This window comes from Heliangelus exortis, chromosome 1 (assembly GCF_036169615.1).
Source record: "Heliangelus exortis chromosome 1, bHelExo1.hap1, whole genome shotgun sequence".
NCBI lineage: Eukaryota > Metazoa > Chordata > Aves > Apodiformes > Trochilidae > Heliangelus > Heliangelus exortis.
In genome coordinates, this window is record NC_092422.1 from 63,460,535 (window position 1) to 63,484,449 (window position 23,915).

At 42.5% G+C, this 23,915-nt stretch overlaps 1 protein-coding gene across 1 annotated transcript; it reads left to right on the top strand.

Moving 5' to 3' along the window:
• The first annotated feature begins 4,687 nt into the window (after positions 1-4,687).
• CHST10 (carbohydrate sulfotransferase 10) lies at positions 4,688-22,881 on the top strand. The gene is made up of 6 exons (XM_071745348.1): positions 4,688-4,798; positions 11,595-11,729; positions 14,490-14,581; positions 17,087-17,321; positions 19,871-19,976; positions 21,422-22,881. The coding sequence occupies exons 2-6, from the start codon at positions 11,618-11,620 to the stop codon at positions 21,957-21,959; spliced, it is 1,083 nt and encodes a 360-aa protein (XP_071601449.1). The 5' UTR covers positions 4,688-4,798; positions 11,595-11,617; the 3' UTR covers positions 21,960-22,881.
• The last annotated feature ends 1,034 nt before the right edge of the window (positions 22,882-23,915 follow it).

Below are 23,915 nucleotides of genomic sequence, written 5' to 3' on the forward strand. Positions count from 1 at the left end.
TTAATGTACTCATAGTTTAATGTAATTCCTTCATAGGAATTAATATTTACACCATTCTAACAAATCCTGCATCTGTATGAGGCTGTACACCCCTGTTGGTACTGCTGTGTTCCCCAGCCTGATTATTGTGATTCCTGCAGTGTCTCTTAATGACTGTAGAGGCCACAAGGTACTCCATATGTTCTATCCTCTATCAGCCAGATCCACATTTAAACTAGCTTGCTCAAGTTCCAGAAAGAGAATCTGGAGATGATAATAAATTTATTACATGCCAGCTGTCTGTCTACTACATGCCATGTCTGACCAGCTACAAAGCAAGATACATGCCTCAGAAATGCAGTGATGAAGCAGATCAGGGATTTCACTAGTAATGGCACTGTGCTAGGAAAAGTATGTGTTCTTGCTGATTTAAATAAGATTAGCCTTCCTGAGGACTTAATGCTGAGCAGGTGACTTGTCTTAAGGTCAGCTTTTATGGAGGCAAAGCACAACTTGAAGAGCTACCAAGACTAATCCTAGTAATTAGCATTGGATTAAAACCTGAAATAACAGCAAAGAGCAAAAAATAAACAGCATAAGTTTAACAATATGGCCAAACCTCTGCTTCTGCTGAACATTGTGAACTTGGAAGGTTAAGGAAAATGAGGATGCGTTTAGTGTGGTTAGGCTGGATGTGTTCAAATGCAAACTGCAGTATGGACGATTACTTATCTTGTCCAAGACAGGGGCTCATTTAAACATTCTGGTATGCTTAAATGGTATTTAGAATTAATTCATACCAAGAACAGTCAAGACAGCCTGCCACTGACAGATAATAATTTCTTAAAATGCTTGAATATGCTCTTGCAGCCCAGGTGTCCAGTGCCACATGTGGTCCTCCTGACTGTCCAAGCTGCAAATGCTGATCTTTTGCAAGTAAGGTTATTTCAGGAGAAACTTCAAACCTGAAATAAAGATCCACAGGAGATCTGGAATGTGTTATTAAGATGAAATTTTCCAGTTTAGGCCCACATCCTTAGAGAAAAATGGGTGCATCTCTTTCACTGGTTTCAGTAGCATATCTCTGAGGATGCTGCAATCTCTCTAGAATGTCCCAGAAAAGCAGCATGACTTTTCACCCACACAATTGCCCTTTATATTGTTCTGGCAGTGTAAAATTCTTAAGTATTAAAAAGAAACCGGTATCAAACACTGATTTTGCTGGCTATTTAAAGTGCTAAACCCCACTACAGTTTAGAATTATTAGTAGCAAGAACCCTGTTGGCCTCAACTAGCAACTGTATAATCCAACTGTACAGCTCCCTGTGCAACATGTTCTGCAGCTTCATCAGACACTTTCAGGCCCAGATGCTGACAACAAAGCCTATTAACTGTGATTAGTTTGGAAAATTGGTGGTTCCTATATTGGACTAATTGTTATACATGTCAGTAACACACTTTGAAAGGTTAAAATTCTTGGGCTGGGCCTGATAATCTGGCAGGAATTGGTTCTGCAGCTGGAGTCTGCTTATTAATAAATATGTATGTGGTAGCAATTCTGGTCAATACTTTGAACCCTGAAGAAGAAGCAACTTTCCAGCCTGTGAAAGACTCAAACTGCTGACAGCCACAGACTTCCATACTACTTTTCCAACCAAGTAGCTATCATTAGCACCATTTCTACTTCAGAAGTAGAGGAAGGGAGGCACGAGGATGCAGTATCCCAGGGTGCTGGTACAGAGTGAGACAGAGAACATAGTTTGCTGATCACCATTTTTTGGCCACTGGTTCATAGTGAGATTTGCTGCTTCACCGGTGGGTAGCAGCCTACAGGACAGCACTGAAGGTGCCATTGTTAAAGTGTTTGCATTAGCCTGTTCTGCTGTTACGGTCTCAATCTGTCCCCTGTACAACCACAGACTACTGCACTACTCCGTGGCAAAATTCAGACACAAATGAGGTCAGATGTCACTTGGCATCTAAAAAAGCACTTTTTTCATGCCCCAGCACCTTAGCAGGGAGGGAGGAGAGACGAGAGTAGGAAAACAATGTAGGAAAGAAAGAGGGGGATAGATGGCATGCCACCCACATGATCCAACTGTGTCCCATTGGTGGATCCATGCTGAGGAAGCTTCAAAGCCTGGTGGGGAACATCCATCATTTCAAGTCCACGTCTTCTTCTCTTCCAGGAAAGCTTCTGTATAATCAATTAATTTCCAGAACTGTTCTGCATACCTCAGCCCCCTGTGTTGCACATGCCCAGTACAGTCACTGCAGAGGTCCTGGTGGTAAAGACCTCGGGCCCAAGGAGGGGGAATATGGGGGTAGATGGGCACAGTCAGACCAGGTTCCTGACATCATGGTGCTTTTCGAGGTGTTTTTGCAGAAAGCAGTACTTTCCAAGAAAGGAGCTTCTACCTTGTGGTTGGGTCGAAGTAGAGTGAATGTCTTGATGTTTCTTTGTGGTTACAGGTGTTCTGGTAAATAACCTTCCAAACAGCCTTTTCCAAAAGTCCCCTAAGCTGGTGATGTTTGAGCCAAACTAATACATGGACCCTCACATCTGCTCCAGAGGCTGGCCCCAGTGCCTGTACCAATAACAGCATCCTTGGGCTTTGCTCAGGCTCCAGCATAGCTCACCATGGTAGCCAAGTCAGGAAAGGCATGGATCAGAGGGACAAAATCCTCCTCCTACAGGGAGGAGTGCTGCCACTTAGTCACTAAGTGAGGAACCTAATGCTGCATGCGGAATGCCACTGCCTGCAATTTAGGACTGGAAATGATGCAAGTTACATGTGCATGTGTGTCAGTGAATCTTGGAATCCATCTCCATACAGTGATGCAGACTACAAAATGAGAGGTTGGGAAGTATGGGAGGTGAGTACTTAAGATTGCCCATCCTAACCTATGTTTCTACTCACTTGTTCTAGAAGAGGCACTCATTTAAACTTGCTTGTGTCAGTATTTAGTTTTGAATAAATTTACAATGTGATTTTTAGCTGTGAAAGCATTTTAAGCTCTACTTTCATTGGATTATTTTCATTAACTGGTAGCAAGACACACAGACAGAAACTTCTACTATAACTCGTCTCTTCTGAGTCTGTTCTGTCTTGAGTTGCTGGCCCTGGTCCTGCAGCAAGTTTCACTGTGTTCCTCACAGACTTTATTAGGGTTTAGGGCATGAGTTCATTAGAGTTCAGGTCTTGAACAAAGACAAAAGATCTGAGGTTGCAATTTTTTTCCATCGCAAATCAACTTCAAGGGACCGGACCTTCCATAGGTATTTACTTTATTCACACAATCTCATTAATTGGCAATTTTGTCTTTTCTTTTCCACACAAGACCTTACAGGCAAACCAAGGTGAAGTGCTGCATACCTTGAACTGCAATAGCCTGCTGCAGAGGAAGGCAACCCTGCGTAGCATTAAAATCAGACCACCTGACCTGATATTCAGGGATCATTCCCCAAAGCCTAAAAATCCACTGAGATTTCTCAGTCATGTTTTTTCCTTGTGTGTATTTTGGGACTCTGATCTCTTTGATCACTGACCTCAAAATTATCCTGTTCACAAGGGTCTTCACAAGGCAGAACATATGTTTCATACCTGAAAGAATAGATGAAGGCCTGACACAAGGGTTTCTGATGAACCATGCCTGTATGACAAGTTTGGGCTGGCTAACAAGACTGACTGTAGGATGCTGTGCACTGATTGATTCCTCACCTGAAAGACAAGGCTTCCCTGTGTTTCCCACTCAAACTACCAGTTCCCAGTGGGAAAATCAAATCTGGTGACCATCTTTCAGAGCCAGGTGATAAAGCCCATCCTTTGTGTTCCATCATCTGATTGCACACGGGAAGAAGTGTCCCAGTGCCTCAGTGTGGCGTGGCTTTGCTCTGGTGTTGCCCCTTCTTCCAGGCACCGTCCAGAGGGCCCTCCTTCTTTTTTTTTTTTTTTCTTTTTTTTTTTTTTTTTTTCCGCAGTTTAGGAAACACCACCTCAGTGCTGTAATACATCCCTACAAGCCACATCTTGCAATGCATCCCCAAACGGCGTTGTTTAAGTACCAGTTAAAAACAGACCTATTACCAGCCTCTGGGTTTTGATGGGATTTGTGGGGGGATTGCGAGTCCTGCCGGTGCAGAAAAGTCTCATTTCAGCCTTGCTTTGGTTTGCTTTGTTTTTAAACACGAGCGTTAGGGCACCGCTAAAGATATTTTCAGCAGTAAAAGAAACACACGTATACAAGTGTGAATAGGTGAGCCCAGCTGAGCGCTGGCTGTGGCCCTCGCCGAGAAGCACCGGGCTCCTGGAAGTCACCAGGGGAAGCGGAGGGTCTCGGCGGGGAGGCGGGGGCCGGAGCCGGGCAACGAAGCTTGGGGCTGAGGCGGACCAGAAGCAACATAATCCGCCCCGCCGGGGGCAGCGCCCGCCCCGCCGGCTGAGGCGAGGCGGGGAGAGGCGGCCAGCACAGCCCGCCCTCCATCCATCCCACTCTCCTTCCCTCCCTCCCGCCTCCGGGCGGCCGGGCGCGGCCCTGCGTCTTCTCGGAGCCGAAGCGAGCCGACCCCGCGGCGGCCTTCACCTTCCTGTCCTTCCCGGCGGCGGGGCTGGGGGCCCGGCCGAGGCCGAGGCCTGACCGGGTGGAAATGGAGGAGGCGGCGGCGGCAGGGCCGGGCGGCGGCAGCAGCAGCAGCAGCAGGGGCTGAGCGGGGAGGGTCGGGGAGGCGCCGCCTTTGCCGCCGCCGGCCGCAGCCGGGCCGGGGGGATGCAGCATCATCTGGGGCCGTCGGAGCCGGCCGGCCGCACCGCCGAGTGAGGTGGGTCCGCGGCTGGAGCGGCGCCCGGCCCTGGGGAGCGGGGCTGCGGGGAGCGGCGCTGGAAGGCCGGTAAGCCGGGGAGGGGACGCTGCCAGGGACGCCCGGGATCCCGGGGCGGGGCTGGGCCGGGGCTGCGGGGGGAGGCCTGGCGACCGGCAGTCCCGGGGAGAGGCTCCTCCGGCCGGTCGGACAGGGATGCCGGCAGACACCGCGGGTGTGTGTTGTTTCTCTGCCTGCCGGGCTTCAGGCGGGGGCCGCCCTGCTGCCTTCTCCGGAACGGGAAAAGTTTATGGCTCTGCATCCCAGGACCGTGCGCCCGGAGCCAGGCTTGAGGTTTGGGAGTGGGCTTTACCTCGGCTCTTCCTGAGCCGGTCAGACGAGGGCCGTGTCCCGTTTTCCTGGCGGGGACCCTTCTGTTTTTATCCCTCCCTTGAGACAGCGCTTTGGGAAGCCGCGATGCTGAGGCGAAAGCTGCCGTGCCCAGACATGAAGAGCAAGGGGTACCGTGTGGATGCGGCCCCGGTGACTGCGGGACAGGGCAGGGATGTGCTGTGTGAGAGGCAGGGCCCTTTCCCAGCCTTTCCCGGGGGCTGTGGAGATGGTGCCCTTTGAGCCTGCCCCGGGGCTGAGATGTGTTACCCGGCTGCTGCGGAGGCTGCTGCTCCCGTAGTTGGTTTTCTTCCCGCTGACAGGTGAATTGTGCTGGCCCAGGGAGGGCTCCGCTCTGCAGCGGCAGATGGAAGAGGCGATAGGCCTGGCCATGCCATCGGGGAGAGGAAAGGAAAGCCTCAGGGAAGAGACAGCTTTCAGAAATGCCCGTTTTAATGTATGCTGCAACATTTAGTAGCACCACGCAACTTACCAAAGGAGCGTGTGATAGATTTTAGCCCAGATTTTTTATAAAAAGTGTAGCAGATTGTCAAGATCACTTAACTTTAAGGTAACACGAAGGAGGCTTTGATGAAAATGGATTAGGCTTCCCAGCTAGCTGTTGTTCTGCCTTTGTTATCTGTTCCATTGGAAATTACATCTTTAGTCATGTGCTAATGAGCAAGCAGTTGGTAGCTTGAGACCACTGGCATGCCACTGTCTTTCACAATGTCTGCAGAAACTGTCCTGCCAAGGAGCCTCTATCCAAGCAGCATAAGCTGCAGCACAGGGTCCATAAACTGAGTTTTAATGTTGGTTAAATCTTCTGCGATTTGTCCCGTCGTTTAGATGAAGACAGCAGTCACCTGCAAAGTACGAGTGGTTTTGGCAGGTAACAGGTTACTTGCAGGCCATGGGCCAAGCCTGCCATGCTTTGTGTGCTGATCTTTGGGTTGTGTTTGTGATGCCATTTTGCCTCATGCAAGACTGGTATCTGGATGATTGGAGGGTTATGTGTCTGTTTATCTTTGGGGTAAGTAGCCCCAGGAGGGAAAGAGGGAAGAATGGATAGAGAGAGGGGGCTTGAGGACCACGTGATCCTAAAAAGTGTAGAATTGCAAAAACAGGGAGAAGGAGAAACCTGAAAAATCTCAGCGTATTTCATTGTGATAAAACAGACAAACCTCCAACAGCTTTTTCGTTTTTCTGACTGTAAAGAAAAAATGTTTTAGGCGAGAAGAAGTAAGAGACATGTTTGGAAGCTGAGGGAAACTATTGAAGAGCAAGACCAGAAGCCAGTACAATTGCTCACTGGAAAATAAGTAACAGGAGAGACAACAGAAGTGCAGTTAGATCAGAGAAATAGCAAAAAGTGAAATTGCCCTATGTGAAAACAATAAAAATACTAAAGAATCTAGAGAAAGGGAAATGACATAAACATGTCATTAAAAAAACATTGGTGGTCGTTGCATGTAAGTGATCATAATGGTTTACTCTGATATATAATTTTGAACAGTCTTTCTTCTTGAGATAGGTAATGAGCTGCTCATCTAGACAGAGTTTTGTTTAGGATGCTGTGGATAACACTGCCAGCAATTATGTTATGATAAATCCACTGACATGACTCTGACATTGATGAGTATGTTTGCAGATTTGCTGTGCTCATGAAAAAAGGAGTAAACAAAACTGCTTAATATTTTCCTCTCAGCTTCGATGTACTGAAGGGTAATAGAAGTATTTTTTAGGGCTGTGACTGCAATTCTGTTCCCTTTCTGGTTTCAGAGTCCAGTCCTTGAGGTACATAGAATGCTATTTGTAGGTGTCTTCGGCTGAAATGTTGTTCTCCTGTCCCTAGAGCACAGATCTGGCAGCAGGGACACAGATCTTGTGTCCACTAACTGCTTTTCAGGTCAGAGCAGGTGGAAACTGCTTTACCCACATCATTTAACACAACTGCTTAGAAATCCAATACATAAATTACATAAGGGAATATAGATCAATATCCCTTGCTGTGAATGGTGTGCATCCATCACCATTATAAAAGTGAGCAGACTAGCAGGGATGCTATGAATGTTGGGGGCCCTTTCTACCATTCTTTATTGTAGAACAAATATACTGGGTTAGATAGAAGGGTCTGTCCCAGATCGTTTGTCGTGTCTCTGAAAAGCTTGCAGCTGGTGGTTAGAAAGAGGTTTTCCTTCTGCAGAATGTTCACTGCAAGCTTCTGACAGCCTGCTGACTTTAAAACAGGTTCAATTCTTGTCACCATGTAATGCTGGGCCAGCGATTTAACAAATGACAGATGCTCTCTATGAACCCCCATAGATCTATCTCTATGAGATAGACTTATGGGATGGAAGCTAAAACACACAGCTTTAATGAAACAGTAGTGATGAAAAGGCAAATAGTGAAATATATACATATATATGTAAAGCCAGTATCACTCTCCCCCCCAATAATGCTCAGTCACTGAAAGTCCTGGACTCAGCTTCTGGAGTCAGCATTGGGATCTGGATGCAGGGATGCATGGATCGTGATCAAAGGCAGATGAACAGATGGAATCCTCTTGGGATGCCACCCATGGACAAAGAGAAGCTTGACCTTCATGATCCCTCAAGTTTATACCAAGGATGATATATATGGGATGGAATACTTTGTCAGTTTTGGTTACCTCTCTGGTCTGCTTCTCCCTATAGGAGGGTTGCAGGTGTCACCCCTTTCCTCCCTCTTGTTTCTGGAGAATAAAATGTTTTGCAGAGGCAAGTGGTGGCTTTGGTTTTGTATACTGTTCTCCAGCACTAACTATAAATATCAAGTGTTATTAGTCCTAGAAGCAGACACTGACTGAAAAACATACTGTTAATTTTCAGCAAGTGCAGCTACTTGTAAGAGACTTAACTGAAGTGTAAAATTACTAGAAAGTTGTTTCAGTCCTGGCTCAAACCAAGACAATTGTAGCTTGAATGTTGAGTGGTTTTCATGGTTTTAGCAGAGCTACTCCAAAGTAAAAATGTTGGGTTTGTGTTTTGTGTCCTGACATCTAGTTTGCATTTTCTTCATTTGTGACTGTTGGAAAAATCTTCCAAATTATTGTGGAGTCTGAAAGCACAGATGATAAATTTCAGTGCTTTAAATGGGAGATGATGGACATTGTGCCAAGGTGAAACATGACCACCTTTGAGACCTGGTGATTTTCAGCATGAATCTTGGGGAGAGTTTTGCACTAGCGCAATGGTAGGATGGAAGTAACTTTCAAACTCCTGAGCTGGAAAGAGGTCAGTGCTCTAGCATTCACACCCCATTATTTGCCCTTCCTGGCCTACAGTTTTCTGTGTTGAAGAATAAAATGTTTTCAACACTGCATGCATAATTAGCAGATAGTGAATTGCAGCAGAAAATGGGAGATGACAAACATTATCTTCATAGATATCACAGCACCTGTGATTGTCCAAAAGTCAATTGATGTATCTTCTTAGCAGTGCTTCTAGGAGAAGTACTTAAAAATGAAATCATGGAAGAAGGAAAAAAAGGTCTTACAGACCTAAAATACTGCACTGAGAAAATAAAAATAGACCTCAACACTGCCATCCTAGATAAATAGTATGTTGTAGGGTTTTTTTTGATTGGAGGTACTGTTTTCTTTTTCTCCTCTCAACCATTTCACATATATCCTTAGGGTCCCAGATCTGTTTTGAAGTACTTGTCTGTCTGTGCAGGCTTCTGACATGCCCTGAAGTCAGTTTCATTTCTGTCAGTGAGAGTGAGAACCCTTCCTGGAAACATTTTCATGTCTGGAAGGCAAAAGCTAGGTGGAAAAGCTACTACTGTAGTAGTAGTACTGATGTTGCAAGGTGGACATGCTCAAATAACGTCAGAACTGTGCTCACTTCTATTATTGAAGCGTTGTGGGGCTAGAACCAGAGGTGGAATACTGGTGTATAACCAAAAAACTTAATACAAAGTTTGCTTTGAAGTATTAACTAGCATGCTTTTAGCATCTTAGCTGGAAATGAGGGCATTTCTCTTATTCCCTGGCGATTCACTCAAGGGACTGCATAGGAAGCACAATCACAAACTGTGCAGATGTGAGTCATTGAAGTTGCTTGTGGCCACTTTAGGATTGAGTTTGATACTATTGCTTCCCGAGGCTACAAGCACAAACCTCACAGGGTTGTTGAGAGGATCTCTTTGTATGAGAATTTTGTGTTAGATCTTCTTTGGTTAAGTGTTCTGAAGCAACGTCTAACCAACAGGAAGTTCAAAAGAAAGCATTAGGTTTTGACTTTCCAGCACCCGAATTCATGCCCTCAGGTGTTTTATCTCTTCAGCAACAACTGCCACAATGGTGCTTTATTTTTGAGCTTGAGGAGTTTCAGGCTTTGGTATGTAGCCAGTGATGTTTGCTGTTAGGTTTTTCTTGGGGTTAAAGGCTTAAATTTTGAAGTGGAGATTCACTGGGTTCATTGCCCATCAGAAGCTACAAATTCAGTGAAAGGTGTAGCTTAAACTCTTTTTTTTTCTCTTATGGTATGACAGACACCATGTGTTTGTAGTATTGCCCTGTATCCTCCTCCTCACCCTGCTGAGATTCAGTCAGTACCTGTGATTTCTTTCCACATTAAATTTGTGGTCTCAGTTATTTGGATAACCCTTTCTGCACTCCGGGGAAAGTCCCATCTTTAAGGCTTACCTGCAGGGTTGCAGCTACAGTACATACTTCTGTAAGGAACCTTTTCCACTATTCATGTGGATAGTGCTTAGCGTGATGGAAATGAAAAAAAAAAATCACAATGTTTAGGTTGGAAGAGACCTCCAAGATCATCCAGTCCAACCTTTGACCAACACCAAAACCAAACTACTAAGCCATGTCCTTAAGGACCAGGTCCAAATGTCTCTTAAATGCCTCCAGGGGTGGTGACTCCACCACTGCCCTGGTCAGGCCATTCCAATGCCTGACAACCCTCTCAGTGGAAAAATGTTTCCTAACATCCAGCCTACACCTCCCCTGGCGTAGCCTCCATCCATTCCCTCTGTCCTATCACAGTTCCCTAAGGAGCAGAGGCTGTTTCCCTCCTCTCTCCAACCTCCCTTCAGGTGGCTGAAGAGACTGATGAGGTCTCCTCTCAGACTCCTCCAGACCCAACACCCCCAGCTCCCTCAGCTCCTCCCCACAGGACTTGTGTGTGCTCCAGGCCCTTCATGAGCTTTGTTGCCCTTCTCTGGACACGCTCCAGCACTTCTGTGTCCCTCCTGTAGTGAGGTGCCCAGAACTGAGCACAGGACTCAAGATGCAGCCTCACCAGAGCTGAGTACAGAGGGACGGGATCACCTCCCTATTCCTGGTGGCCACAGTGTTCCTAACACAAGCCAGGATGCCATTGGCCTTCTTGGCCACCTGCACACGCTGCTGACTCATATTAAGTCGACTGTCAACCAATACCCCCAGGTCCCTTTCCAACTTACAGCTCTATAACCACACATCCCCAAGTCTGTAGCTTACCATGGGGTTGTTATGACCCAGGTGCAAGACCTGGCATTTGGCCTTGTTAAATCTCATACAATTAACCTGGGCCCATTGGTCCAACCTGTCCAGGTCCCACTGTAAGGCTTCCCTACCCTCCAGCAGATCAACACAGCCACCTAGTTAGGTGTCATCTGCAGATTTACTGAGGGTACACTCAATCCCCTCATCCAAATCATTAATGAAGATATTAAAGAGAAGAGGCCCCAGTACTGAACCCTGGGAAAAATAATATTACAGAACCCATGGTTGTTACTTCACTGGCAATAAAAATGGCAAAAAGTGAAAAGATAAAAAGAGACATTAATATATTTGAATATTTAGTCAGGTTACATGTAGTAGTCTGGCTTGGTATATTCCAGCCTGTAATTCATGTAGACTGTAGAGGGCAGGATTCAGTGTTGCATGTCATGAGCTGACTTGGAATAACTAATAATGCTGTTAATGGTACAGTTTGGTCAATCTGCTGACTAGCTACCCCTGAGAAGGGAGTTTTCTTTATTTTCCCTTTCTTACAGCAATCCATTTCACAAAGTTAAATTGAAAAATAAACTAAACTTTTAAAACTTTGTTGGGGGGTTGTGGGTGTTTGCTGCTCTGTCTCCCTGAGCAGTCAGATGGACAGTGCTATTGCCACTACAAGGAGGGAGGACTGGGAATGTGTAGGTGGGGATGAAGAAGGAATAAAGTTTCCCTTTGATAGCAGCAGGTGGTTGCATTGCTTGCAGCCTTATCATTGTTTAAAAAAACAGCCAAAAGGACAAAAAGTAAGATGTTAAATCTGCTGCTATGTTTTATGATTCATATACTTTAATAATTAGAGTTTTGTCATTTTGCTTATGGAAAGTATTTCTCTTAACTGTAACAAAAAATATTTAACGTGTCAATCTTTCCTCTTTCAAACAGGGAGCGACAACTTTATATGGCTCATGTCTGACAACATGCACCACCAGTGGCTGCTGCTAGCTGCATGTTTTTGGGTGATATTCATGTTCATGGTTGCTAGCAAGTTTATAACATTAACTTTTAAAGACCCAGATGGTAAGTTCAACTTTAATGTTCGATGTGAAAAAGAGAATTGAATAGTGCTTCATGAAAACACTTTTTCTGTGCAAAGTAGTTATTGGCATGTTACCACTTCTTCAGTAGGACTGTGAACAGAATGACTAGATTTCCAGAAGTGACAATGCTGATACTCAGTTTCTGCTTTTCTTGTTAGAAGTCTGCAAAAATAATATCATGCCTTTTTTTTTTTTTTTTTGCGGTTAAGAACAGAGGGCATAATGTTTGGCAGTACCTTCTTGTGAGGTCTGCTTTTTCAAATTGATTCCATTTCAGTATTTTGATATATTGGGAGTAGAAGTCAAAAACAGTGGAGCACAATTACCTGTTGAAAGACAAGGGAGATTCGCAAGAAATTAAGGAGTTAATTTCACATGATAATAGTCCTGTTAGGACTGCTTGTTCCATGGCTGTAATATTATGTAAAAGTTGTGTAAAATGTCATTTCATTTGCAATGTACTTAGCCTAGCCACCTCTGCCCTGCTTCCTGCATCCAGTTTTATCCTTTGCTGTTTGACTGACAAACAGCTTATAGGCTTTTGCTTAGCTTAAGTAGCCCAGATGGTATTAAGCCTATGAGGATTTTAAGCCATTTGATGACACCACACAACATGTTACAGTTTTCTGTCTGCTGAGGAGCTACTATTAGAAAGCCATCCTACAGAGTGTTTAGGGCGAAGGTGATGACATGATGTACAGTCTTAAGAGATCTGTATTTCTGCATCTTCCCAAGATATAAAAAAAAAATTGTGTAACTTCTGAAGTGCTGACACCAGGAGTGCTATTTCTTTCTATGACTTGATAGTGGGTAAATATATTAGGTGTACCTTTTTAAATAGCCTGCCTCTGTGTGGCAGTGTTACAGATGACAACAGCTGTAGGTTAACTTGGCTTCACTTGGTCCTATCTGTTTTTGAGCTGCAAAATTTTTGCCATCTGCAAATAAGCTGACCTTATGTTAGATAGTTAAATCTTCTGGTGTTTTATCCATTGTCAACTCTAGTTTCCTGGCTCAGATATTCTTTGAGTGCTTCTTTCCATCAGCATTTGTCAGGAGGATTGGTACTTTTTAAAAAAATAAAAATACATTTTAGAGCACACACTTTGCATTTGCTTGCTTTTTATTAATGGCTTTCCAATTTTTCTGTCCCTCTTTGTGTGTGTGTGTGCCTTGCTGAATCATCGTTCCCCTTTGAATAGTTCTCTGAGCAAAAAGTCATATAATTTCTTAAGCTCCAGTCCTGCAAAGGCAAGACTGTGGTTAAATGTATAAATGTGCTGGAGATACCAGTGTTTGTACTGGTATTAATGAAGGGAAGGTATTCGTATTCGTATATACCAACAGAATTTTGGAAAAAGTCCAAACAGGCTGGCAAATCCTGAAGGAATCCTTCTAGAACTAGTAAAATATGACTGTCAGAAATTCTCCTTATTTGGATGTGTCTGCTTAGCAGCTCGAACAAATTCAGCAGATGCTCAATGAATCAATATTTTTTTGTTTAAGCCTTTTACTCATATGATGGGTGCATGAGCAATAGGAACTTCTTAATGAGAAGAAGCAAGTTTCTGTCCATCATCTCTTGTAGCCTCTGCAGGCATACATTTCATCCAGTGATAATGAAAAATACTGACTGCTCTTTCACTGAGTCAGATTACTTTGATTTTACAAATAGGTCCTGAGAAGTAAGTCTGTGCACAACAATATTTACTGTAGCTGATTGCTTGGACACTTATAGTGGTTTCAGTTTTAACTTGCTTTTCCATACTTACCCTTTGTTGAAATCTAGTGTAGGCTGAGTAGTCTACTCCCCCAAGAGAAGGACATAGGCAGTACACATTTTCTCTACCATAAACCAGTAAGCCATTGTGGATGGAGATGAAAGATTATTCACAGAAGAAACTGTATGAAGGGGAAAGGAGTCCAGTGTGGATAAAAATAATTTCTCAAGGAAATACTGTGTTCTTTTTGCTTTGTGATTGGGGAAGGCTGCTTCAAATTATTTTTGATCTTTCTGCACCATGTAAAGTAAAACTACAGCTTTGTATTCTTTTTTAGTTTTCTCATTACATCCCAGTTGCAAAGGCTGCAAAGGGTTCTTCCCATACATACTTTGATTTGGTTTCAAATCCTTAGTTGCCCTAAAATCATTTAAAAAGAACAAGGTATTAGCTGAGTTTTTTCTTTCTTTGTGGTCCTCTAAGAAAGGCCATCAGTTCAGTAATAAAAGAAGAGTGGATTTCATATTTAGTGCTGGTTAGAGGTTTTCCATAATGATGATTTTCTTCTGGGAATGTCTGAGAGTTTACGACAGAAGAAACCTATCTACTTACTAATAGGTAGGGAAAAACCTGGTAGAATAAGGTTTTTATTAGGAGATGGTTTGGGAAGTTTATTGGGGAAAAAATAAAGTCATACTGTCAAGTCCATGTAGTTATATACAACTGTCCACCAATCATGGTATTTGCATTTATGATTCCTGTGTCTTTTTGCACAGTTTGTTTGTAAAAGACCACAATAGAAGATAATGGACATTTGTTTGATAAAAACAAATTTAAGTTGCATCCAAAGTTCCCATATAGTACATCCTTTAACATATTCCTAGTTTGTCTTGTTTCTTGTCTAGTATCTTCCCATTTGGAAACAGATCCTAATGTTTTGTAAACTTAATGCAGAAAGAGTTGCCTTCCCCCAACCTTCCCCACCTTCTGTAATGCTCTTATCTCTCTTCCTTCTTTAGGCTATGGTGCCAAGCAAGAGCCATTAACAGCTGTGACAAAAGTGGAGGAGGTACATGTGCCAGAGGAAAAACATTGGCCTGAAGAATTCCAGGTGCACACTGGTTGTGATAAGGGTTACATGTCTTAAATAGTGGGAGAAAATAAGAGATTAAGGAAGGGCTTCCTGTTGTTAAAAGGAATTGCTAGAAAGGAATTATTTTTTCAGGCTGTTCTATTCGATAGAGCCGACAGGATTCATTTTAACTTCACAAAGTTAGTTTGTTATGGTGACCTGCTGTCTTGTTTCATCTGAATGGTTCAACTTAATGTGTTTCAGTGTCTAGGAGAAAATCATTACAGCTCTGCTTTATCAAGTTAGGACAGTCATTTTTGTGAGCTTTTTTAATATAATGGCCTGATTTTGGATTATTTGTAGTCTGTCTTGCCATAGCCACCAGGTTTGTGATTCTTGAGGACAAGCCTCTCTTGTGTATTCTTTTAGTTCTCTGTCCAGTCTCTCTGATTCTTTTTATCAGTCTCCATTTCTTTTTCATGTTTTGTGCTCTTTGTGCTTCACATGTCGGCTTTTTTCCAAAGTAGAACATGAACACAATAGTATTCAATACCAGTTGATCCTTTAGATGCATAGTTCTCTGCTTTCAGCAATAAAGTAGAACAAATGTGGTACTTCCAATTTTCAGGGAAGCTCAGGAAATCCTTTATGCTAATGTAAATTTGAGTCTAGTTGCACAGTGGGCTGAGGCAAATTTTTTTCCACTTGGTTACAAAAGTCATCTCACATTTAAAGTATTTTTGTGATGCAGCATGGAAGGTAGGTTTCTGTATAAACATGACACTTTTTTTTCTTACATAAAAAATTTGAAATTTAAATTATTCTCAAATATCTGGGAGAAACTCTTTGTTCAGTGGAAGGCTGGCAGATCTCTGTAGTGAGTTTTAATATCTTCCTTTACTTCTGTGGAAGAGGATAATAAGGTTTCTGGATCTCAAACTATTCCCTCTTGACTTCTTGTTATCATGAAATGCAGAACAATAATATTAATCCGGGTTGCATGCAAAAGGAATTTTTTTTTTGGCAGATAAGCAATCTATCATACTGTTCAGATTACATTCTGACCAGGAGATGCTGAAGAAAAGTAACAGAAAAAGTAGGAGATTCCTTTTTTTTTTTTGCTTAGGGAATGTAAAATCATTCCTTTTTCATATTAGGTTCGATGCTGTACCTAAAATTATAGAATCACAGAATGGTTTGGGTCAAAAGGGACCTTAAAGATCATGGAGTTCCAGCCCCTCTGCCATGGGCAGGGACACCTCCCACAAGACCAGGTTTGTTAAAGCCCCATCCAGCCTGATCTTCAACACTTACAGGCAGGGGGCAGCCACAGCCTGCCTGGGCAACCTCTTCCAGTGACTCACTACCCTCACAGTAAAGAATTTTTTCCTAATATCTAATCTAAATGTCCTCTCTTTTAATTTGAAACTTATGCCTTGTCCTGTCACTGCAGACCCTCTTAAAAAGTCTGTTTTCTAAACTCCCTGTATGCATTCAAAGGCTACAGTAAGGTCTTGCTGGAACTTTCTCTTCTCCAGGCTGAGGAACCCCAGTTCTCTCAGTCTTTCTTTATAGAAGAGGTGTTCCAGCCCTCTGACCATTTTCTTGGCCCACCTCTGGTCTCACTCCAATGGCTCCATGTCTTTCTTGTACTGGGGACCCCAGAGCTGGATGCAGAACTCCAGGGTCTCACCAGATGGGGTCTCACCAGATCAGAGGGTTAGAATGACCTTCCTTGACCTGCTGGCAATGCTTGCTTTTTTTTTTTTTTTTCATACAACCCCAGATACAATTGGTTTTCTGGCCTGTGAGGAAACATTGCTGGCACATAGCCAATTTTTCATTCATCAGTATCCCAAAGTCCTTTTCTGCAGGAATGCTCTCAATCAGTATGTCCCCTAGTCTATATTGATATTGTGGATTGCCAGCTGTGTAAATAAATCGGTGGAAGGGGGAAGGTTTACCAGTAGGAATTTAAAATTTCCCACCACCTGTTATTTACACAAAATGCTTTTTCCTCTCTCCCCATTAACTGTGAGGCAGAGGTAGTTGTAGTTCCTGTCTTAGTATCAGACAAGTGAGACCTATCAAAGAGTTCATCCATTTTTGGAGGGAGTAGTCCTGTCTTCTTCTCTCATTTACCAGAGTTAAGTGCTGATGCTCATTGTGTGAATTTTAGTCCAACTAATTTTGTTGCATCTTGGATAAATGGAAACAACGAATGCCTACAGATGCTAAAAAACAACACAAGCTTTTATCCTAAATTCTTTCCAAGCCAGATGGATCAGCATCCTTGAGTCCCATCTTCTCAGAGATTAATTTCTGTTGAAATTCCTGTCCTAACCCCTTAGAAGCTTTCTTACTTTCCAGGAAGTAAACTGTGTGCTACTCCTTTAGTTAGTACATAGCAATGTTTTAATTGTGAATCTGGGAATCATTAGGATGCACAGTTTGGGGGGGTTAATGCTTTAGAATTTGGTCTGAAAACTAAATTCTTGCACTCTTGTTTGTTGTTTTTTTTCCCCCCCTCTCCATTTCATAAAGCCAACTGGAAAAGCTTTTTCTGGAAATCTGATCCGCCAGCCCCTCGTTCATATGGAAAGACTTGAGCTTCTCAGGAATGTCTGCAGAGACACTGCATTGAGAAATCTCTCTCACACAGCAGTTTCCAAATTCGTCTTGGACCGAATATTTGTGTGTGACAAGCACAAGATCCTGTTTTGTCAGACACCAAAAGTGGGCAACACTCAGTGGAAAAAAGTCTTGATCGTTTTAAATGGTATCTACTCTGCTATGGGTGTGTGGGTTTCTTTGAGGAGGAGGAGGAGGAGGGAAGAGCAGAACTGGGACAGTACAAAAATGGATTCTTTCTGCTTTTCTGTACAGTGATACTTAATTTCAGCCTTTTATTCTTCACAGTTGCTTCTAGTCCTTTCAAAACAGCTCTCTCTTTTAAAGAAAATAAACCCGTTCTTTCTGTGAAAATAAGTATTTTTATTGCTTGGCTCAAAACTTAAACTTGAGTCATGAAAGAGTACCCATATGCATGTGGTAGGTAGTCCTCTTTGAAGGGGTGGCACCGATTTATAGACTTTCAAAGAGGAAAATTACAAGGTATCACAGTTCCCTAAGAAACAAAAAGATAAAATTTCTGACTTGAAGCCACTGACTTTTGACAAAGGTTTTGGATCCATGAAGAAAGCTAGTTAAAACTTGGCAGCTGCTGTTGGTCTGTACTGCTGACATCTTGTCTATGTGCTATCAGTGAGCCATCACAAGAGTTGGGAAGATTCTGAGATGTTTAAGGTGATAAGTTTCATCAACAAAAGTATGTTACAAAGGGCTGTAAGAGGGAGTGAAGGGACTAGTGTCTGAGTAATGCTCTACCAGGCCTGTCTGTATGCAGCCCACCATCCTCTTAGAGTAGCCTGGTATGACAACAAAAATAACTAAATTACTTAGGTTTTTCTACTGTACCACTACCTGCACACATAAACTTAACTTAATTGTATTAAAACACACCCTTGTTTGACATGAGACCCTCTTGCCTGTCTGCACCAGAGTCAGGTCAGTTGAGGCCCTTCTGTGGTTTTGCAGGTAGCATAGCTCACCAAGATGTGGGTGAAACCTGAACGTTGCAAACCCAGCTTTCTTGTTACAAGCAGCCTGAGAACAGCCAGCTCTACACTGGTGTTTTTAGGTTTTCTGTACCTTGTGTGATCTAGTTTGCACACCTAGAATGAAGCAGTCACAAATTGGCAAAGGAACAGTCCCTCAGCAAAATGTTTGTAACAAGAGAGTGTCTTAAAAAAACTTTAAAAACAATTAAAAAATATTAATTTCATCTTTGATATATGGATGGAAGCTGAAAGTCCAGCAAAGATACCCATGCACATAGGTATGAGCATGTGTCTTAAATACCTGTGAAGGCTACACTCCCAAGACAGCACTAAGTATGAAGTTATATGAGCACATTGGAAGTACCTGCTCTTACAGAATTCAGCAGAGCTGACATGCAAAGAATAGCTCAGGACAAGCAGGGCTATATTGGCTGCATTTTGAGGGGACAATATATCTTACTAGCAGGAAGCCTTTCACCTTGAGCTTCCAAGTTCTGGCATGTTGGATAATGTTAGAAAATTGTTTCCATATAAGCTACTGGTCTTCTGCCTTTAGCTACCAGTGGACTAATGTCTGCAGTCAACCTGACTGTCTCCTGTTTGGATAGTTTCAGAAGGCAGGATGGCTATTTGAGGGGGAATACTTTATGTCCAAATACCTAATCCATATTTAGAGGTTCAGGATGGAGAAACACAGCTGTGGCAGTGTGGGGGAGCTAACTCCACTACTGCTTGTACAGAATCCCTGCTCTGGATGAATGCAAGATTTCAGTTTCTGCGGCTGTCTAATCTGACATCTGTTGTCCATATGCAGTTCACACAGAATACCAAAATATATAATTAGAAAACTGAAATGAATAAAAATACACCACCACACACAAAAAAACAACTCAAAAGCTGAGTGGTGTGGATTATTCACTGCAGTTCTGAACCCATAAGGCTGCAGAGGCTTTCATCTGAGGAGCTTGTTTTGTATCCCCCATTCTTGTTGCAGGTTGTACTGTGAAATGATGCTGTTGTGCAAAGGTTTTACTCCTAAAGCCCAAGGGGCCCAGAAGAGATATTTCTCAAGGTCATAAAAATTTCCAGAATCTGGATCTTAAAATAAACACATCAGAATTTGGTGACATTATTTTTCTTGTCAGCTTATGTGCTTGCAGAAATGAATATCTGGAGGCTTTATGTTGTTAATTTTAGTGCTTTTTAATCTGTGTAGCATTGTATGACTGGATTTTTTGTTTCAGCACAGCATAGTTAAAAGAATTTCACGGATCCTGACAGCAAAGTGCTTTTGTGTTGAAGCAGTTCCAAAAGCAGCCCACAGCATTTATTTTTTGTTGGTGGTAGAAACTCAGCCAAAAAGCTGATTCCTTCTTTGGAGTTAATCCTCAAAGTCTTCCGCCATTTGTATGTGTGGGCAGAGAGAAAGAGAATGGGGATACTGAGGTGGGGAGTTAAAGGCTTAGACATAATTGCTGATGAAATTTCACATAATGTGCTTTTCTGAGTATTTAGGCTATTTGGTCTTGGACCTTGATACACATACCCTGAAGAATTTTAACAGTTTTCAGCTTTGCAGTCAGAACCTTTCATCAGTTAATGAGTTTAAACATAGTAACCATAAATGCTAAAAATACAGTAAAAGAGAACTTGTGCTCACTTTTTTTTTTCCCCCTTGAAAGTTTCACTCCCTTTTTGATTTGTCTAGGAGCATTTTCCTCCATAGAAGAGATCCCAGAAAATGTTGTACATGATCATGAGAAGAATGGCCTTCCACGCTTGTCCTCCTTCAGTGACTCTGAAATTAAAAAACGGTGAGCGGGGGCTTCCCAAGGGTGTGGGAAGGGTTTGCAGTCAGCTAGGAGAACCTGAAGACTAATCCAAATGCTTGTTGAGGCTGGAAGGGGTTCATCCACTTATTTCATTAAGGACTGGGCTCTAAATGTCCTTCCTCAGCTATTTACTGAAATAAACTTTGTTTTCAGTTTCTTAATCTCTTGAATATAGAATGTTACAGCTCAGTAGTATCACAACAAAATACAAAAGTTCTGTTGAAAATTGTGGTCTCACAAAAAATAATGTTCTTGGCCATTATTGAAAGCATCACAAAACATCAAATAAAATACCAGATTTTAATTTTTTTTTACCTAACTGGTGATTTGTCTAACTCTCAGTGAAAAAATGCAGCCCTCTATGCATTTAGCTGCACTAGCTGGTTTTGTCCATGTCTTTGTGTATCTTGCTTCCTGAGCATAGCATTAAAAATAACACATGGCATTAAAAATATCCTTGACTCAGAGTTTTCAGCATCTTTTCAGCATCTTTTGTCTCCTGTTGCTGTGGATTGAGATAAACTAAGCTCTTCCAACTGAGTAAGATGCAAATCACATAGAATCACAGAATTGTCATAGTTGGAAAAGACTTCTAAGACCACTGTGTCCAACTGTCAACATCCCCCCCAAATAAAATATATGGATCAATATCTGTATCACCCATTAGAGGATGTCCTGAAGTGCCTCATCTACACAGTTTTTAAATACTTCTAAGGATGGTGATTCCACCGCCTCCCTGGGCAGCCCATTCCAATGCCTAAATCTGTAAAGAAATTGTTTCTTAGGTCTAAGATCTAGATCTGGATCTTACATCTAAGACCTTCCTTAGATCCTTTCTAAACCTCCCCTGGTGCAACTTCGGGCCATTACCTCTATTTCTGTTATTGTTCACTTGAGAGAAGAGGCCTCCCCTCCCAACAGCCTCCTTTCAGGTAGTTGTAGAGAGTAATAACCTTTCCTCTCTGCTTTCTCTTCTCCAAACTGAATATCCCCGGTTTGCTCGGCCTCTTCTCACAGAACTTTTTCTCCAGACCCCTCACCAGCTTGGTTGCCCATTTCTGAACTCTCTCCAGCAGCTCAATGTTCTTCTTGCAGTGAGGGGCCCAGAACTGAACACAGTACTTGAGGTGTGGCCTCACCAGTGCCAAGCACAGGGGCACCATCACTTCCCTTCTCCTGCTGGGAATAAACTAGAATAAACTATTTACACTTTGTACTGTCTACAAAGATTGTTAGTAAAAACACAGAAGTTGTATTTCTAGTCCTATTTATTATAATATTGATAGACTGTACAAGCAGTGGAAGAGTCATCTCACTGTGCCTGTGGGCAGTTTATGTACATTCTGTAAGTTTGCTAAGCACACTTCAAACCTCTTGAAGACTTGAATTATTTAATTTCTTTTCCTTTTTTCCCTTTCCCTGTTTAGACTGAATTTATACTTCAAGTTTTTTATTGTTAGAGATCCATTTGAAAGACTTATTTCTGCGTTTAAAGACAAGTTCGTGCACAACCCTCGGTTTGAGCCTTGGTACCGGCACGAGATTGCTCCCGGCATCATCCGCAAATACAGAAAGAACCGCACGGAGACCAAAGGGCTGCAGTTTGAGGATTTTGTGCGCTACCTGGGTGACCCAAATCACCGCTGGCTGGACCTCCAGTTCGGGGACCACATCATTCACTGGGTAACCTACGTGGAACTCTGCGCCCCCTGTGAGATCACCTACAGCGTGATCGGACACCACGAAACCCTGGAGGATGATGCTCCGTATATCCTGAAAGCAGCTGGCATAGACCACCTGGTGTCATACCCCACCATTCCGCCTGGCATAACAGTGTACAACAAGACAAAAGTAGAGAGGTATTTTTCGGGAATTAGCAAGAGAGACATAAGGCGCCTCTACGCCCGGTTCGAAGGTGATTTTAAACTCTTTGGATATCGGGAGCCGGATTTCCTGCTTAACTGACACCCTGAGCTCTGAAGAGGTGTCTGGTGGATAAAACTACACCTGCGTGAATACCAGCTGCAACACTGACAAAGCTGAGAGTGACCATTTGTTTTCTAGCTTTTTAATGTTGCTCCATTTTTCAGTGAAATACTTGTTACATGAACAAGTCGGGGCTTGTAGTTGTTGTTTACTGACCGTGTTTTCGGAATGTGGCATTGCAGTCTGTTAGGAATGAAGTCTCTTGTTATCTGAAATACAGAATTCCAGTTCTCTTCCCTGCTGGAAAAAAAGAGGGACAATGGATGGGCTCTGATCTTCCTCTCCCAGACAGAATGCCATTTATGAAATGGTGTGAAGTATTTATAAAGATGGCAGTTTCACTCCAGGTTAACTCTTGATGTGGGTGAGCTTCATGATTCACGCTCATGAGAAAGGTGTGTAGACTCCCATAAGCTTTGAAAATGAGAGGCCAGTACAGGACTAAAAATTGATTAAATGCTTGACAAGTAAAATCATTATGCTATAATAACAGTAATGCCGACCTAGTCACATTTTTATTTGTCACAAAATGAACCTAATTAGACAGAAACTTTAGAGTTGTTAAAAAAGAGACTGGTTCCAGAGTCCAGTTGTCTTTGTATTTTTGTCAAGTGTTTACTTACTGCTGGTCTATTGAACCTCATAATTCTCCTTTCATTTTCAAAATATCATTTAACTCCTGGCTTTGTAAGTTGTCTGAGAACACTGGATGCAAATGGAGCATAGAAGAAATATGAAACTATTAAGGAAACTTGAAGGAAAATTAATTTAAAATAAATTATTAATTGTATTTGTGGGAGAACATATAGAAGTCATGAGGTGCTCTCACACAATTTAACCTGTTTTGTCTTCTAACAATTAAGTTAATAAAGAAACCACAGAAGTGGGATGGCATATAAAAGAGCTGCTAGAGTTACTTGGATTAATGTTCTGCCTTTTTCTTATATACAGTCTTGCTCAATGTTCAGTATCTCAGAGACCATAAAATTTAGCCCCCCTGAAAATTCATCTCCCTACCACTGAAGGAGACAGGGTGAGTCCCTGATTCACTGCCCTGATGTACCAACTTAGGAATACCTAACAGTTGTGTTACCACTGGGATGAGTTGGCAACTTGCCAGGAGTATGAATGTCACTTAAATTTGTGTACTCATTTTATGCATTAAAAAAAAAAAAAAAAAAAACCCACAACTGAATGGATGCAGCCATCATATTTGCCTCTGCTTGCATTGTGTCTCACAAAGAGGAGTTTCTTGTTCGAGTTCACCAGCAATAAAATCAGCGTGCTGCCACCTCATCCCGCAGGCCATGGGAGAGATACAGACCATGTATCTTAAATACAGAAGTTGTTCTGTCATGGTGAGCATATGAACTGTATTTTTAAAAACTTAGTCACAAAAGATTAATTTTCAGATCAGCATAATGTTGCTGGCTAGAAATGCTAATGATGACCAGTGCTATGGAATCTGCTCCTTAGATCCAGCCACAGTGTGGTTTTGATAGCTGCCTGTATCAGCACAGGGAAGCATCTTACAGTTGAGAAAAAGAAAAGCTGTGCAAAGCTGACATGGGCTGCTACCCACAAAAAGGAAGCTTTGTTGTAGCTGGAAGTGATTTCAGAGAGATCTCAACAGACTACTTGAAATAAAGGAGAATCATTAACTGGGTATCAATAGCAAGAGAATAGTCCAAGGTGGCAAAGCTGGAAGGTGGGATTTGTTTTCACTTATTTTTTTTTTTTAAGCAACAATTGAAGTGCCCTAACTTGTTAGTTCTTAACCAATGGTAAAAAGATGTTAACAGCTCCAAGTTTTTCTGTGGTTTTCTTAATATGAGAACTTTACATAATGTACTGTTAAATACATTTTGGAGCTAATGAGCTGATTGATTACCTCTCTGCCAATATCAAATGTAACAGTGTGAATAATGTATAGTG

Coding starts and splice junctions, on each gene's coding strand:
- CHST10 (XM_071745348.1), top strand. CDS start 11,618: ATGTCTGACAACATGCACCACCAGTGGCTGCTGCTAGCTGCATGTTTT. Junction 17,322..19,870: donor AGTCTTGATCGTTTTAAATG/GTATCTACTCTG, acceptor TGATTTGTCTAG/GAGCATTTTCCTCCATAGAA. Junction 19,977..21,421: donor GACTCTGAAATTAAAAAACG/GTGAGCGGGGGC, acceptor TTCCCTGTTTAG/ACTGAATTTATACTTCAAGT.